At 37.3% G+C, this 13330-nt stretch overlaps 1 protein-coding gene across 1 annotated transcript in view; it reads right to left on the bottom strand.

Annotated features, from left to right (window-relative positions):
* Positions 1–13330, bottom strand: part of LOC123560926 (uncharacterized) — a 70359-nt gene that overhangs the window by 8096 nt on the left and 48933 nt on the right. The window contains exons 27-32 of the mRNA XM_053552355.1: positions 12500–12574; positions 10215–10348; positions 9021–9256; positions 8248–8377; positions 5143–5238; positions 4346–4413 (exon numbers count right to left, since the gene is read on the bottom strand). Of these exons, the coding sequence (XP_053408330.1) occupies positions 4346–4413; positions 5143–5238; positions 8248–8377; positions 9021–9256; positions 10215–10348; positions 12500–12574 (739 nt within the window). The remainder of the gene's footprint in view (positions 1–4345; positions 4414–5142; positions 5239–8247; positions 8378–9020; positions 9257–10214; positions 10349–12499; positions 12575–13330) is intronic.

The raw sequence follows: 13330 nt of genomic DNA on the forward strand, positions 1-13330 counted from the left end.
ATTGATCTAGAAAAAGAAAAAATAAGTTTCAAATCAATATGCCTTTTAGTAATAGCTGTATGTACTTGCACGCAAAACTTTAACCAGGATTTTCTAAGTCCAAAAGGGGGCATAATTTGCTCAAAAAACATGTCAGAGTTATGGGACTTGACCCAGTGAGGTAGGTAATTGATCTAGAAAAAGAAAAAATAAGTTTCAAATCAATATGCCTTTTAGTAATAGCTGTATGTACTTGCATGCAAAACTTTAACCAGAATTTTCTAAGTCCAAAAGGGGGCATAATTTGGCCAAAATACATGTCAGAGTTATGGGACTTGACCCAGTGAGGTAGGTAATTGATCTAGAAAAAGAAACAAGAGGACCATGATGGTCCTGAATCGCTCACCTCTTCCCACATGATCAAGTTTTGAGTATGACATCGTTTTTTCTATTATTTGACATAGTGACCTAGTTTTTGAGCTCATGTGACCCAGTTTTGAACTTTACCTAGATATTATCAAGATAAAAATTCTGACCAATTTTCATGAAGATCCATTGAAAAATATGGTCTCTAGAGAGGTCACAAGGTTTTTCTATTATTTGACCTATTGACCTAGTTTTTTAAGGCACGTGACCCAGTTTCAAACTTGACCTAGATATCATCAAAGTGAACATTCTGACCAATTTTCATGAAGATCCATTCAAGGGTATGGCCTCTAGAGGTCAAAATGTTTTCCTATTTCAAGACCTACTGACCTAGTTTTTGATCGCAGTTGACCCAGTTTCAAACTTGACCTAGATATCATCAAGATAAACATTCAGACCAACTTTCATACAGATGCCATGAAAAATATGGCCTCTAGAGAGGTCACAACGTTTTTTCATTATTTGACCTACTGACCTTCTTTTTTGATGGCACGTGACCCACTTTCGAACTTGACCTAGATATCATCAAGGTGAACATTCTGACCAATTTTTATGGAGATCCATTCACAAGTATGGCCTCTAGAAAGGTCACAAGGTTTTTCTATTTTTAGACCTACTGACCTAGTTTTTGACCGCACATGATACTGTTTCGAACTTGACCTAGATATCATCAAGATGAACATTCAGACCAACGTTCATGAAGATCCATTGAAAAATATGGCCTTTAGAGAGGTCACAAGGTTTTTCTATTATCTGACCTACTGACCTAGTTTTTGATGGCACGTGACCCACTTTCAAACTTGACCTAGATATCATCAAGATGAACATTCAGACCAACTTTCATACAGATCCCATGGAAAATTTGGCCTCTAGAGAGGTCACAAGGTTTTTCTATTATTTGACCTACTGACCTAGTTTTTGACGGCACGTGACCCACTTTCGAACTTAACTTAGATATCATCAAGGTGAACATTCTGACAAATTTTCGTGAAGATTTCATGAAATATATGGCCTCAAAAGAAGTCACAAGGTTTTTCTATTTTTAGACCTAATGACCTAGTTTTTGACCGCACGTGACCCATTTTGGAACTTGACCTAGATATCATCAAGATGAACATTCAGACCAACTTTCATACAGATCCCATGAAAAATATGGCCTTTAGAGAGGTCACAAAGTTTTTCTATTATTTGACCTACTGACCTAGTTTTTGATGGCACGTGACCCAGTTTCGAACTTGACCTAGATATCATCAAGGTGAACGTTCTGAACAATTTTCATGAAGATCTTATGAAATATATGGCCTCTAGAAAGGTCACAAGGTTTTTCTATTTTTAGACCTACTGACCTAGTTTTTGACCGCACGTGACCCAGTTTCGATCTTGACCTAGATATCATCAAGATGAACATTCAGACCAACTTTCATGCAGATCCCATGAAAAATATTGCCTTTAGAGAGGTCAAAAAGTTTTTCTATTAGTTGACCTACTGACCTAGTTTTTGAAGGCACGTGACCCAGTTTCGAATTTGACCTAGATATCATCAAGATGAACGTTCTGACCAACTTTTATGAAGATCTTGTGAAATATATGGACTCTAGAGAGGTCACAAGGTTTTTCTATTATTTGACCTACTGACCTAGTTTTTGATGGCACGTGATCCAGTTTCGAACTTGACCTAGATATCAAGGTGAAGGTTCTGACCAATTTTCATGAAGATCTTGTGAAATATATGGCCTCTAGAAAGGTCACAAGGTTTTTCTATTTTTAGACCTACTGACCTAGTTTTTGACGGCAAGTGACCCAGTTTCGAACTTGACCTAGATATCATCAAGATGAACATTCAGACCAACTTTCATACAGATCCCATGAAAAATATGGCCTTTAGAGAGGTCACAAGGTTTTTCTATTATTTGACCTACTGACCTAGTTTTTAATGGCACGTGACCAAGTTTCGAAACTGACCTAGATATCATCAAGGTGAACGTTCTGACCAACTTTCATGAGGATCTTGTGAAATATATGGCCTCTAGAGAGGTCACAAGGTTTTTCTATTTTTAGACCTACTGACCTAGTTTTTGACCGGACGTGACCCAGTTTCGAACTTGACCTAGATATCATCAACATGAACATTCTGACCAATTTTCATGAAGATCCATTGAAAATTATGGCCTCTAGAGAGGTCACAAGGTTTTTCTATTTTTAGACCTACTGACCTAGTTTTTGAAGGCACGTGACCCAGTTTCGAACTTGACCTAGATATCATCAAGGTGAACATTCTGACCAACTTTCATAAAGATCCCATGAAAAATGTGACCTCTAGAGTGGTCACAAGCAAAATTTTACGGACGCACGGACGGACGACGGACACCGCGTGATCACAAAAGCTCACCTTGTCACTTTGTGACAGGTGAGCTAAAAATAAGTTTCAAATCTATATGCCTTTTAGTAATAGCTGTATGTACTTGCACGCAAAACTTTAACCAAACTTTTCTAAGTACAAAAGGGGGCATAATTTGGCCAAAATGAAGGTCAGAGTTATGGGACTTGGTGCTATCAACTAGTTTTATAACCCCGAAGACACATGTGAAGTTTCAATTCAATATCTTCATTAGTTTTGGAGATAGTAACTTGCATGCAAAATTTTAACCAGAATTTTCTAAGTCCAAAAGGGGGCATAATTTGCTCAAAATACATGTTAGAGTTATGAAACTTGACCCAGTGAGGTTGGTAATTGACCTAGAAAAAGAATAAATAAGTTTCAAAGCTATATGCCTTTAAATGATAGCTGTATGTACTTGCATGCAAAAACTTAACCAAGGTGTGACGCCGACGCCGACGCCAGGGTGAGTAGAATAGCTAGACTATTCTTCGAATAGTCGAGCTAAAAATCAACAGTGCTTACACCAAATGGCCATAATTATTTTTCAACAACTTCGAAAATACAGAAGATCTGTAAAAAATTTTAAGTCACCTGTATTGCAATTTTTTTTAAGTCACTTGTATTATGCAATATGATGGGCATGAGACCTGTTCACACTTAAGAACTGGCACTTTGTAGTTTTACATGCTACTAGAAACAAGTGATCAAGTATTGCAGTGGCAATACAGAAGTCCCCTAAACTTTGTTAGTGTTTGTCCCTTGTGGTTGTTGGCAACAGTGTTAAGACTAGCAATGCTTCAAGGCATTTAGGAGCTAAGAAACAAGAACTATTTATAATGAAATTTCAATAGTGATCTTGATCTACAAGCATAGATCATGTTCACAACACATTGTCTCAGCATGGGGAACATTTGTGTGCAGAATTAAGATAATCAATCAATGCACATAAAGAATGTAGCAGAAACGAATTTTTACTTGACCTTCAATGATGACCTTTGACCAACAATCATGGGTCATATGCACGACAAATAGTCTAATCATGGGAAACATTTCTGTATAGTAATAAAAATAATCCTGCAATGCAACTGTAAGTTGTGGGGCAGAAACAAATTTTCACTTGACCTTGAAACAGTGACCTTGACCTTTAACCAACAAGCATAGATCATGAACTGACACTGTCTCGTCATGGGAAATGTTTGTGTGTACAACTACATCAATGCATGTAAAAGTTACAGAGCAAAAACAATTATTACTTGACCTACAAGAATAAGTAGTAATTGCAGGATCCAGATTTGCCGTCAAACAGACAGCATTCCTAGTTACCGGTAGGGGACTAAAAATGCATTTATTAATTACAAGTTCTTAATTTGTATTTCACTATTATTGCAAAAGTTAATACAAATAAAACAGTCTTAACTATACCCAGATCTACAGTACATCTTGATATTTACTAGTACAAGTATTACTGGTATGTAAGCTTCTGTCGAGTCAAAATTTAGAACATTGATATTTTAACTTCTTCAAATTGCATGAACAAGCGAAGAAAAAGTAGTTGCTTACTTTCTCATTGCAAAAATGACAATATGCTTCCTGTTGTTTCCAGTTATCACCTTCGAGTAACAATTGGGCTGAAAAAAAAATGCAGAAAGTGGTATAAACAATAATGTGCCATGTTGGAAGGAATAAGATCAACTTACAATGCCAATTATTTTGTAAATGAAAACTGTTCAATGTAGTCCTGTGCATCTGGAACAAAAAACTTTCCACTATGCAGAATTTGAGAAAACCTCAGGATATATTAAGAAAATTTGGCATATAAGTAAGATGGGGCCATGACTTTTTGGCTATACTGGTTTAAAATATTTGGACCTCTAGTTCTATAATGGAAGTCAACAGGAAAATCACAACATTAAATAACATTTTTGTAAACAGAAAATTTACTACAAAGTAGATTTTAATTAAACTTTAAATGAATAATCTGTGTGCCTGTTTTTGAGATAACTATGCATGATTAAAGATATCCTGAAATTTTCAAGTCGATTTTAAAATATTAATTGGATTTTTTTTTCTCACATTTTTATCATTATATGTTATCCTTAGATCACAAGTGACATTTCTGCTTTTTATGAATTCACATACGGATTGCCAATAATGGTTTTATATTTTGTATGCAAGGTCTTGGCTTTTTTCTAAGTTATCTGGAAAAATGATGTTACACCATTACTTTATATTTATAAACATGCAGAACTACCTTGATCTCTGAACTGTTTAATATATGAATCATGACAATTTACTTCTCTTTATAAAATAAAAGTTACTGCATAAAGTTGTCAGGTTAATAAAGTTAATTTGCTTACATCACATGAATGATTGATAAATCTGGCAGCACTGCCTTTCATTGTAGCATCAACAACATCTGTGTCATCTATACGGAACATGTAACATCCTATACCCTGTACATACAGAACAGATATTGTAACAAGAGATCAGAGTGATCTTGGCGCCCACCAATGTGCCATTTTTGTATGTTCCAAATTTCAAGACTTACTGACTAGCTCAAGGTCAAATTTCATTTCCGTACACAACACTGTGCATGTGGTCTAAATTCGAAAGCTGTAGCTTGAGAAATGTGAAAGTAGGTCACTAGATCAATTTCAAGGACAAAGTTCTTTGTACACAAAACTATGCATGTGCATTAAGTTTGAAGACTGTAGTTTGGGAAATCTGAAAGTAGGTCACTTGGTCAATCTTAAGGTCAAAGTTTATTTCGGTACACAAAACTATGCAAGTGGTCCAAATTTGAAGGCTGTAGCTTGAGAAAAGTAAAAGTAGGTCACTAGGTCAAATTTCACTTCAGAACACAAATCTATGCATGTGGTCCAAATTTGAAGCCTGTACCTTCAAAAATGTGAAAGTAGGTCACTAGGTCATTGTCAAGGTCAAAGTTTGTTTCGGTATACAATCATATTCATGTGATCTAAATTTAAAGCCTGTAGCTACAGAAATGTTAAAGTAGGTCACTAGGTCAATCTTAAGGTCAAAGTTCATTTCGGTACACAAAACTATGCAAGTGGTCCAAATTTGAAGGCTGTAGCTCGAGAAATGTGAAAGTAGGTCACTAGGTCAAAATCAAGGTCAAATTTTATTTCGGAACACAGAACTATGCATTTGGTCCAAATTTAAAGCCTGTACCTTCAAACATGTGAAAGTAGGTCACTAGGTCAATGTAAAGGTCAAAGTTTGTTTCGGTACACAAAACTATGCATGTGGTCCAAATTTGAAGGCTGTAGCTTGAGAAATGTGAAAGTAGGTCACTAGGTCAAAATCAAGGTCAAACTTTGTTTCGGTACACAAAACTATGCAAGTGGTCCAAATTTGAAGGCTGTAGCTTGAGAAATGTGAAAGTAGGTCACTAGGTCAATGTAAAGGTCAAAGTTTGTTTCGGTACACAAAACTATGCATGTGGTCCAAATCTGAAGGCTGTAGCTTGAGAAATGTGAAAGTAGGTCTCTAGGTCAAAGCTTTTTTCAGTGCTCAAAACTATGCATGTGGTCCAAATTTGAAGGCTGTAGCTACAGAAATGTGAAAGTAGGTCACTAGGTCAATACCAAGGTCAACTCATGTCAAGGTTCATCTTGCCACTCAAAACCACACATGTGATCCAAATTTGAATGTTGTAGGTTACTGACAAGAAGATTTTAAAAGCTTTTCCCTATATAAGTCTATATGAACCATGTGACCCCCAGGGCAGGGCCATATTTGACCCTAGGGGGATAATTTGAACAAACTTGGTAGAGAACCACTAGATGATGCTACATAACAAATATCAAAGCCCTAGGTTTTGTGGTTTGGGCAAGAAGATATTCAAAGTTTTTCCCTATATAAGTCTATGTAAACCATGTGACCCCCGGGGCGGGGCCATATTTGACCCTAGGAGGATAATTTGAAAAATCTTAGTAGAAGACCACTAGATGATGTCACATACAAAATATCAAAGCTCTAGGCCCTATGGTTTTGAACAAGAGGTTTTTCAAAGTTTTTCCCTATATAAGTCTATATAAACCATGTGACCCCCGGGGCAGGGCCATATTAGACCCCAGGGAAATAATTTGAATCATCTTGGTAGAGGACCACTAGATGATTCTTCATACCAAATATCAAAGCCCTAGGCTCTGTGGTTTTGGACAAGAAGATTTTCAAAGTTTTTCCCTATATAAATCTATGTAAATTATAGAAATAAACAAAGGGCCATAACTCACTAAAAAATTGTTGAACCAGTCTGATTTTCAGGGGAACATAACTAGAGTACCAATACATCATTCTGACAAGGTTTGGTCAAAATCTCCCTGGTAGTTTCTGAGGAGATGCGATAACGAGAAATTGTTAACTGAAGGACGGACAGACGGACGTCGGACCACGGATGCAGAGTGATTTGAATAGCCCACCATCTGATGATGGTGGGCTAAAAATGCTTTTCATAGATTTCACAGTTTTGACAAAATAATATTGTCTAAAGATTATATTTACATGGTACAAGGTCAGACATTATCAACAGTGAACAAAAGAATATGATATTTAAACACTGTAAATAGTGAAGAAAGAATATGACATTTTAAACACTGTAAACAGTGAAGAAAGAATATGACATTTAAACACTGTAAACAGTGAACAAAGAATTTGACATTTAAACACTATAACAGTGAACAAAGAATTTGACATTTAAACACTATAACAGTGAAGAAAGAATATAATGACATTTTACCATGAAGTAACTTGGACAGAATAAGTTGTAACTCACTATCTAAGCATGGGACCAAAAGACCAGCTATATCAATCATATATCAAAGAACAAGTCTCTGCCTGTACACTACCTAGGTAGGAAAGACACTAGGTTTTCCAAGTACTGGTAGTTCATACAAAGTGTACTTTGTATCCCTAATAGATGACCTATTTTGTATAAAAGCATACACTCAAACTTTGTTCACTCTAACTGGACGGGATCAACAAAATTTGTTTGAGATAACAGTAGTTTGAGCTCTTGAACAGAATACATTATACAAGGATTTTACCAGGACTTGATTAGTTGAAGCGAAGGGTGGTGTACAAATTAACCGAGTTCGAGCAAACAAAGTTTGACTGTACTAGGTACTGATGATTTCCGTGTCTTCCAATATGCTGATTCCATAGAACATTCACCCAGCTACATTTGAGGAATATGCAGAGCTTGGGTAACAAACAAACGAGAGTGCCAGACTGTCACAAAATATGCGTCATTGATCCTGGCCTAATTCAAGGGGCATAATCCAAGAGTGCCTGAGGCGATTTGGGTAGTTATCGTACTTGGCCGAGATATGCCCATAAACATTGTCACCAAGTTTGGTGAAGGTCAGATGAAAACTGTTTGACTCTTTCAGAGACGGGCATATAAAAAGATTATCAGTCATATGAAAATAAAAATCTACCTTGCTCTCGTAGTATTTTTCACGTATATCTGTCATGGAGTTCCTAATTACCTCCCCTGCATATTCTATAATCATCTCCCCTGCATCAATATTTCTCTTACAGAATAAGCCACGGCCATGGATTGTGGACCTGTAAAAATATAGATATTGCTTGCCCTCAGAATACCTGTTTTTCTGTGTGTTTTTGGTTTAACAGAACTATTTATCATAACACTCAATATCCAGATATTTTACATATCATCATTTTTTCCAAATTTAAGGAATTAGATGGAGAAAATTTAAGTAAATTTATGTTTATAAAATAGGTATCTAAAAGAAAATTTCATTGAGAACAAAGTTCCAATAATATCTGGCAAGGAAGCAAATAACTCCTCAAGATTATACATGTATTACCTGTATACATCGATGCCCTCCCTGTCATTATACATGTATTACCTGTATACATCGATGCTCTCCCTGTCATTATACATATATTACCTGTATACATCGATGCCCTCCCTGTCATTATACATGTATTACCTGTATACATCGATGCCCTCCCTGTCATTATACATGTATTACCTGTATACATCGATGCCCTTCCTGTCATTATACATGTATTACCTGTATACATCGATGCCCTCCCTGTCATTATACATGCATTACCTGTACACACTGACACACACCTTGTGATTACACATATATTACCTTTATACACCGACACACTCCTCATGAATATACATGTATAACCTTTATATAATGACATACATCTTATGATTACACATATATATTACCTGTATACACCGACACACTCCTTTGAGAAACCCTTGAGTTTCCTGAACCTCATCGCCATTGGTAGATCCATACTTGTGGCTCTCCTTGATGACTTCATCGCAATCTCTTCATCAACGTCCCGGTCACAATATTCCGGTAACGTCCGATATCGTGACATAAGGAAACTGAACATGTCTGAGGGATTACGTCCACTGAATGGCTCAGTTCTTATACATCCAGATGGATTTACCAATTCCTACAAATTGAATTCACTATCATATAAAACAAGCTGACCATTAAATATTATTGAAATGATAAATAGAGCACAGTAAGATAATTTCACTTCCAGGTCACAAAATTTTGTTTTTGTTTTTTTTGTTTTGTTGGATTTAACGTCGCACCGACACACGATAGGTCATATGGCGACTTTCCAGCTTTAATGGTGGAAGTAGACCCTAGGTGCCCCTCCGTGCATTATTTCATCACGAGCGGGCACCTGGGTAGAACCACCGGTCTTCCGTAATAAGCCAGCTGGATGGCTTCCTCACATGAAGAATTCAACTTCATGGCTTTGTCCACAATGGATATTTAGTGGGGATATGAAATCATGGATTTCAATTTTGAAGACTAGAGCTGCTTTTGAGAAAAGCGCATGTCTCCTACAACTGCCTTATCAGAATTTCAGTGCTTTGATAATAAAAAAGTTTCAAGAGCTATAATTCCGAAGTGCCTGGGTCGATTTGGTTAGTTATCAAACTCGGCTGAGGACTTACTGACAAACACATTTTGTTAAAGTTTGGTGAAGATTGGATGAGAAATGTTCAACTTAAAGCAGACAAGATTTGTGACAGACACACATAGGAGTAAATCAATATGTCTCCCACACCACTGTGTGGTGGGAGACATAATTACATGAATTAAATTTCATATTTCTGTCAGCTTTTAATTTCACTGACTGATGAAACCATGAAATTCATATTTCATACCCCACAAAATTACTACTGATTTTACAGTAAGATAAAATATTTTCAATTACTTGCATATTCAAATACAGCGATGTACATTAAGCACCATTTTCAACTCCAAATTTCACATCCTCAAGACTGTTGAGGAATTTGAGAAACAATTAAAGTAAAACTTCTTATGTGAGGTATATTTCCTTATCAACCTTTTCATCAAGGCATATTTCTTGTAAAAGATAAATCAAAACTTACGAGTTCTCTCTCCTCCATTTCATGACTGTGATATTTAAACTTGTATCTGCGGCAGTAACTAGCTCCATACAACTGCTCCACCAAGTATACAACACTTGGGTGACTAAGCCCAAACATCTGCAGACCTGACAAACCTGTCAAATAATACCAATATACAATATTACAAATTCTGTATAAGAACAAATATCAAATTTAAAGCAAAGTAAGTGCATGGTTATTCCTCTTTTTCCTCTGGTAAGGTGTCAGTATCTCACCCTCTTTCCCTCCAGTTAGGTATGTCAGTACCTCACCCTCTTTCCCTCCAGTTAGGTATGTCACTATCTCATCCTCTTTCCCTTCAGTTAGGCATGTCAGTATCTCACACTCTTTCCCTCCAGTTAGGTATGTCAGTATCTCACCCTCTTTCCCTCCAGTTAGGTATGTCAGTATCTCACCCTCTTTCCCTCCAGTTAGGTATGTCAATATCTCATCCTCTTTCCCTTCAGTCAGGCATGTCAATATCTCACCCTCTTTCCCTCCAGTTAGGCATGTCAGTATCTCACCCTCTTTCCCTCCAGTTAGGTATGTCAGTATCTCACCCTCTTTCCCTACAGTTAGGTATGTCAATATCTCATCCTCTTTCCCTACAGTTAGGTATGTCAATATCTCATCCTCTTTCCCTTCAGTTAGGCATGTCAGTATCTCACACTCTTTCCCTCCAGTTAGGTATGTCAGTATCTCACCCTCTTTTCCTCCAGTTAGGCATGTCAGTATCTCACCCTCTTTCCCTCCAGTTACGCATGTCAGTATCTCACCCTCTTTCCCTCCAGTTAGGCATGTCAGTATCTCACCCTCTTTCCCTCCAGTTAGGCATGTCACTATCTCATCCTCTTTCCCTCCAGTTAGGCATGTCAGTATCTCACCCTCTTTCCCTTCAGTTAGGCATGTCAGTATCTCACCCTCTTTTCCTCCAGTTAGGTATGTCAGTATCTCACCCTCTTTTCCTCCAGTTAGGTATGTCAGTATCTCACCCTCTTTCCCTCCAGTTAGGCATGTCAGTATCTCACCCTCTTTCCCTCCAGTTAGGCATGTCAGTATCTCACCCTCTTTCCCTCCAGTTAGGCATGTCAGTATCTCACCCTCTTTCCCTCCAGTTAGGCATGTCAGTATCTCACCCTCTTTCCCTCCAGTTTGGCATGTCAGTATCTCACCCTCTTTTCCTCCAGTTAGGCATGTCAATATCTCACCCTCTTTCCCTCCAGTTAGGCATGTCAATATCTCACCCTCTTTCCCTCCAGTCAGGTATGTCAATATCTCACCCTCTTTCCCTCCAGTCAGGTATGTCAATATCTCACCCTCTTTCCCTCCAGTTAGGCATGTCAATATCTCACCCTCTTTCCCTCCAGTTAGGTATGTCATTATCTCACCCTCTTCCCCTGTGGTAAGGTAAGTCAATATCTCACCCTCTTTCCCTGTGGTAAGTCAATATCTCACCCTCTTTCCCTCCAGTAGGGTAAGTCAATATCTCACCCTCTTTCCATATTGTCTTCTTGCAAGGTCAGTGTGATGCAAGTTTAATGTGACTGCATCAGTATTAAGTAACTAAATGACTTTAGAGAAAATTAAAATAACGCATTTTGTATTTAATTATCTCGACTAACACTTGCTGAAACATGTTAAAACATTTACAACTTTTTGATTAAGCAGGTATCTTTCGAATAAAGTTCTTTTCCTTTTCTAAAATAAAGCAAATCATCTATTTCTGTCATGTCAACATGAAGGCACAGGAGCTTAGCTCCATGTATTTACCCCTTAAAACTGATCTCACAGAGTAACCAAAAGACAGCATATATTTTTTTCTTTTTGATAGGCTATCAGTCATAGTATCAAAACTTAGGTTACATGGCAACTTTCAGACTTTTTAAAGTGGAGAACTGATCTGGCAGAGTAACCAACTGACAACATGCAAATCTTTGTTTTTGTTTGGCTGTTATTTGTAAGACACAATTAGGTAACTAGGTAACTTCTGTTGTTTTTTTCAGTTGGAGTTCTCCAGGTGCCCTTCAGGGCATTATTTCAGGTCCAGGCAAGCACTAAAACCACCAACCTTCATTAACCCTTGTTGCCAGCTTCCTCACATGAAACAATTCTCCACCCTAAGCTGGGTTTCCAACTCATAATGCCCATGATGCTTTACATCCACAACCTGAACCACCTGTCCTGGGAGAACAATCAGCATGTAGAAGACAGACTGTCTACAGAGATCTCTAAATGACTTGAGGTATGAAAACAACATGTGAACTTACCAGCGTAGGAGAGATGTTTCAGTCTACTGGCTGTACGAGCATCCTGTACCTTCTCTGTTACCTGCTTCCATGCACCTGTAACAATGTAACATACATGTTACTTATCCTGCTCAATGGGCATTAACATACACTGAACCAAACCAAGATATTTTCTTTCTGTATCTTCATCAATTATTCAAAAATCTGAAAGTCTCCTCTGAGAGTATATTTGCTCTTGGCTGCATCATACCAAAGACATGAAAAATGGTACCAGTTGCTTTCTAGACTGGCAGTCAGCATTACAAAGCAGACTGGCTATAATACACTCATGGCAATGGATTCCAGCAGGAATTAGGTGTCAAGAGTGACATACAAAAGCTGTAAAACTTGTGGGTTTGCAACTTTCATAAACTTAAATGCCATATTGACAATGCATCAAATAATAATTCGGTATGATAGCAACAGATATGTCGTTCCTAAATGTACAAAAACTCAGCTTGTTAACTGTATCCAGTGTGAAATGATTTCACTCTGCAAAACTGTAATTAGCTTTTTCCATTCATTACCAACTTTTAGTAACATCTCTAAACCGATAAAGCGGGGCAGATCTACCTATCATAAAAATCAATAAAACCAATAATTCAATATCATCGCTACCGGACGGATTCGTTGATTTCCGTACTAATTGTTGTTGTTACAGTAACACAGGGGCAAAGATCGATAATTAACAGCTTTGGTAATTACCTGATGCATTTACAGGCGGGCGGTTTTCTATATGATATACCTGAATGAAGTTTTAATAATTATTAAAGTGAAAATCGGAACAAATCGAAAAATTATATAATTCTTTAT

The sequence above is a fragment of the Mercenaria mercenaria genome, chromosome 10, assembly GCF_021730395.1.
Source record: "Mercenaria mercenaria strain notata chromosome 10, MADL_Memer_1, whole genome shotgun sequence".
Lineage (NCBI taxonomy): Eukaryota > Metazoa > Mollusca > Bivalvia > Venerida > Veneridae > Mercenaria > Mercenaria mercenaria.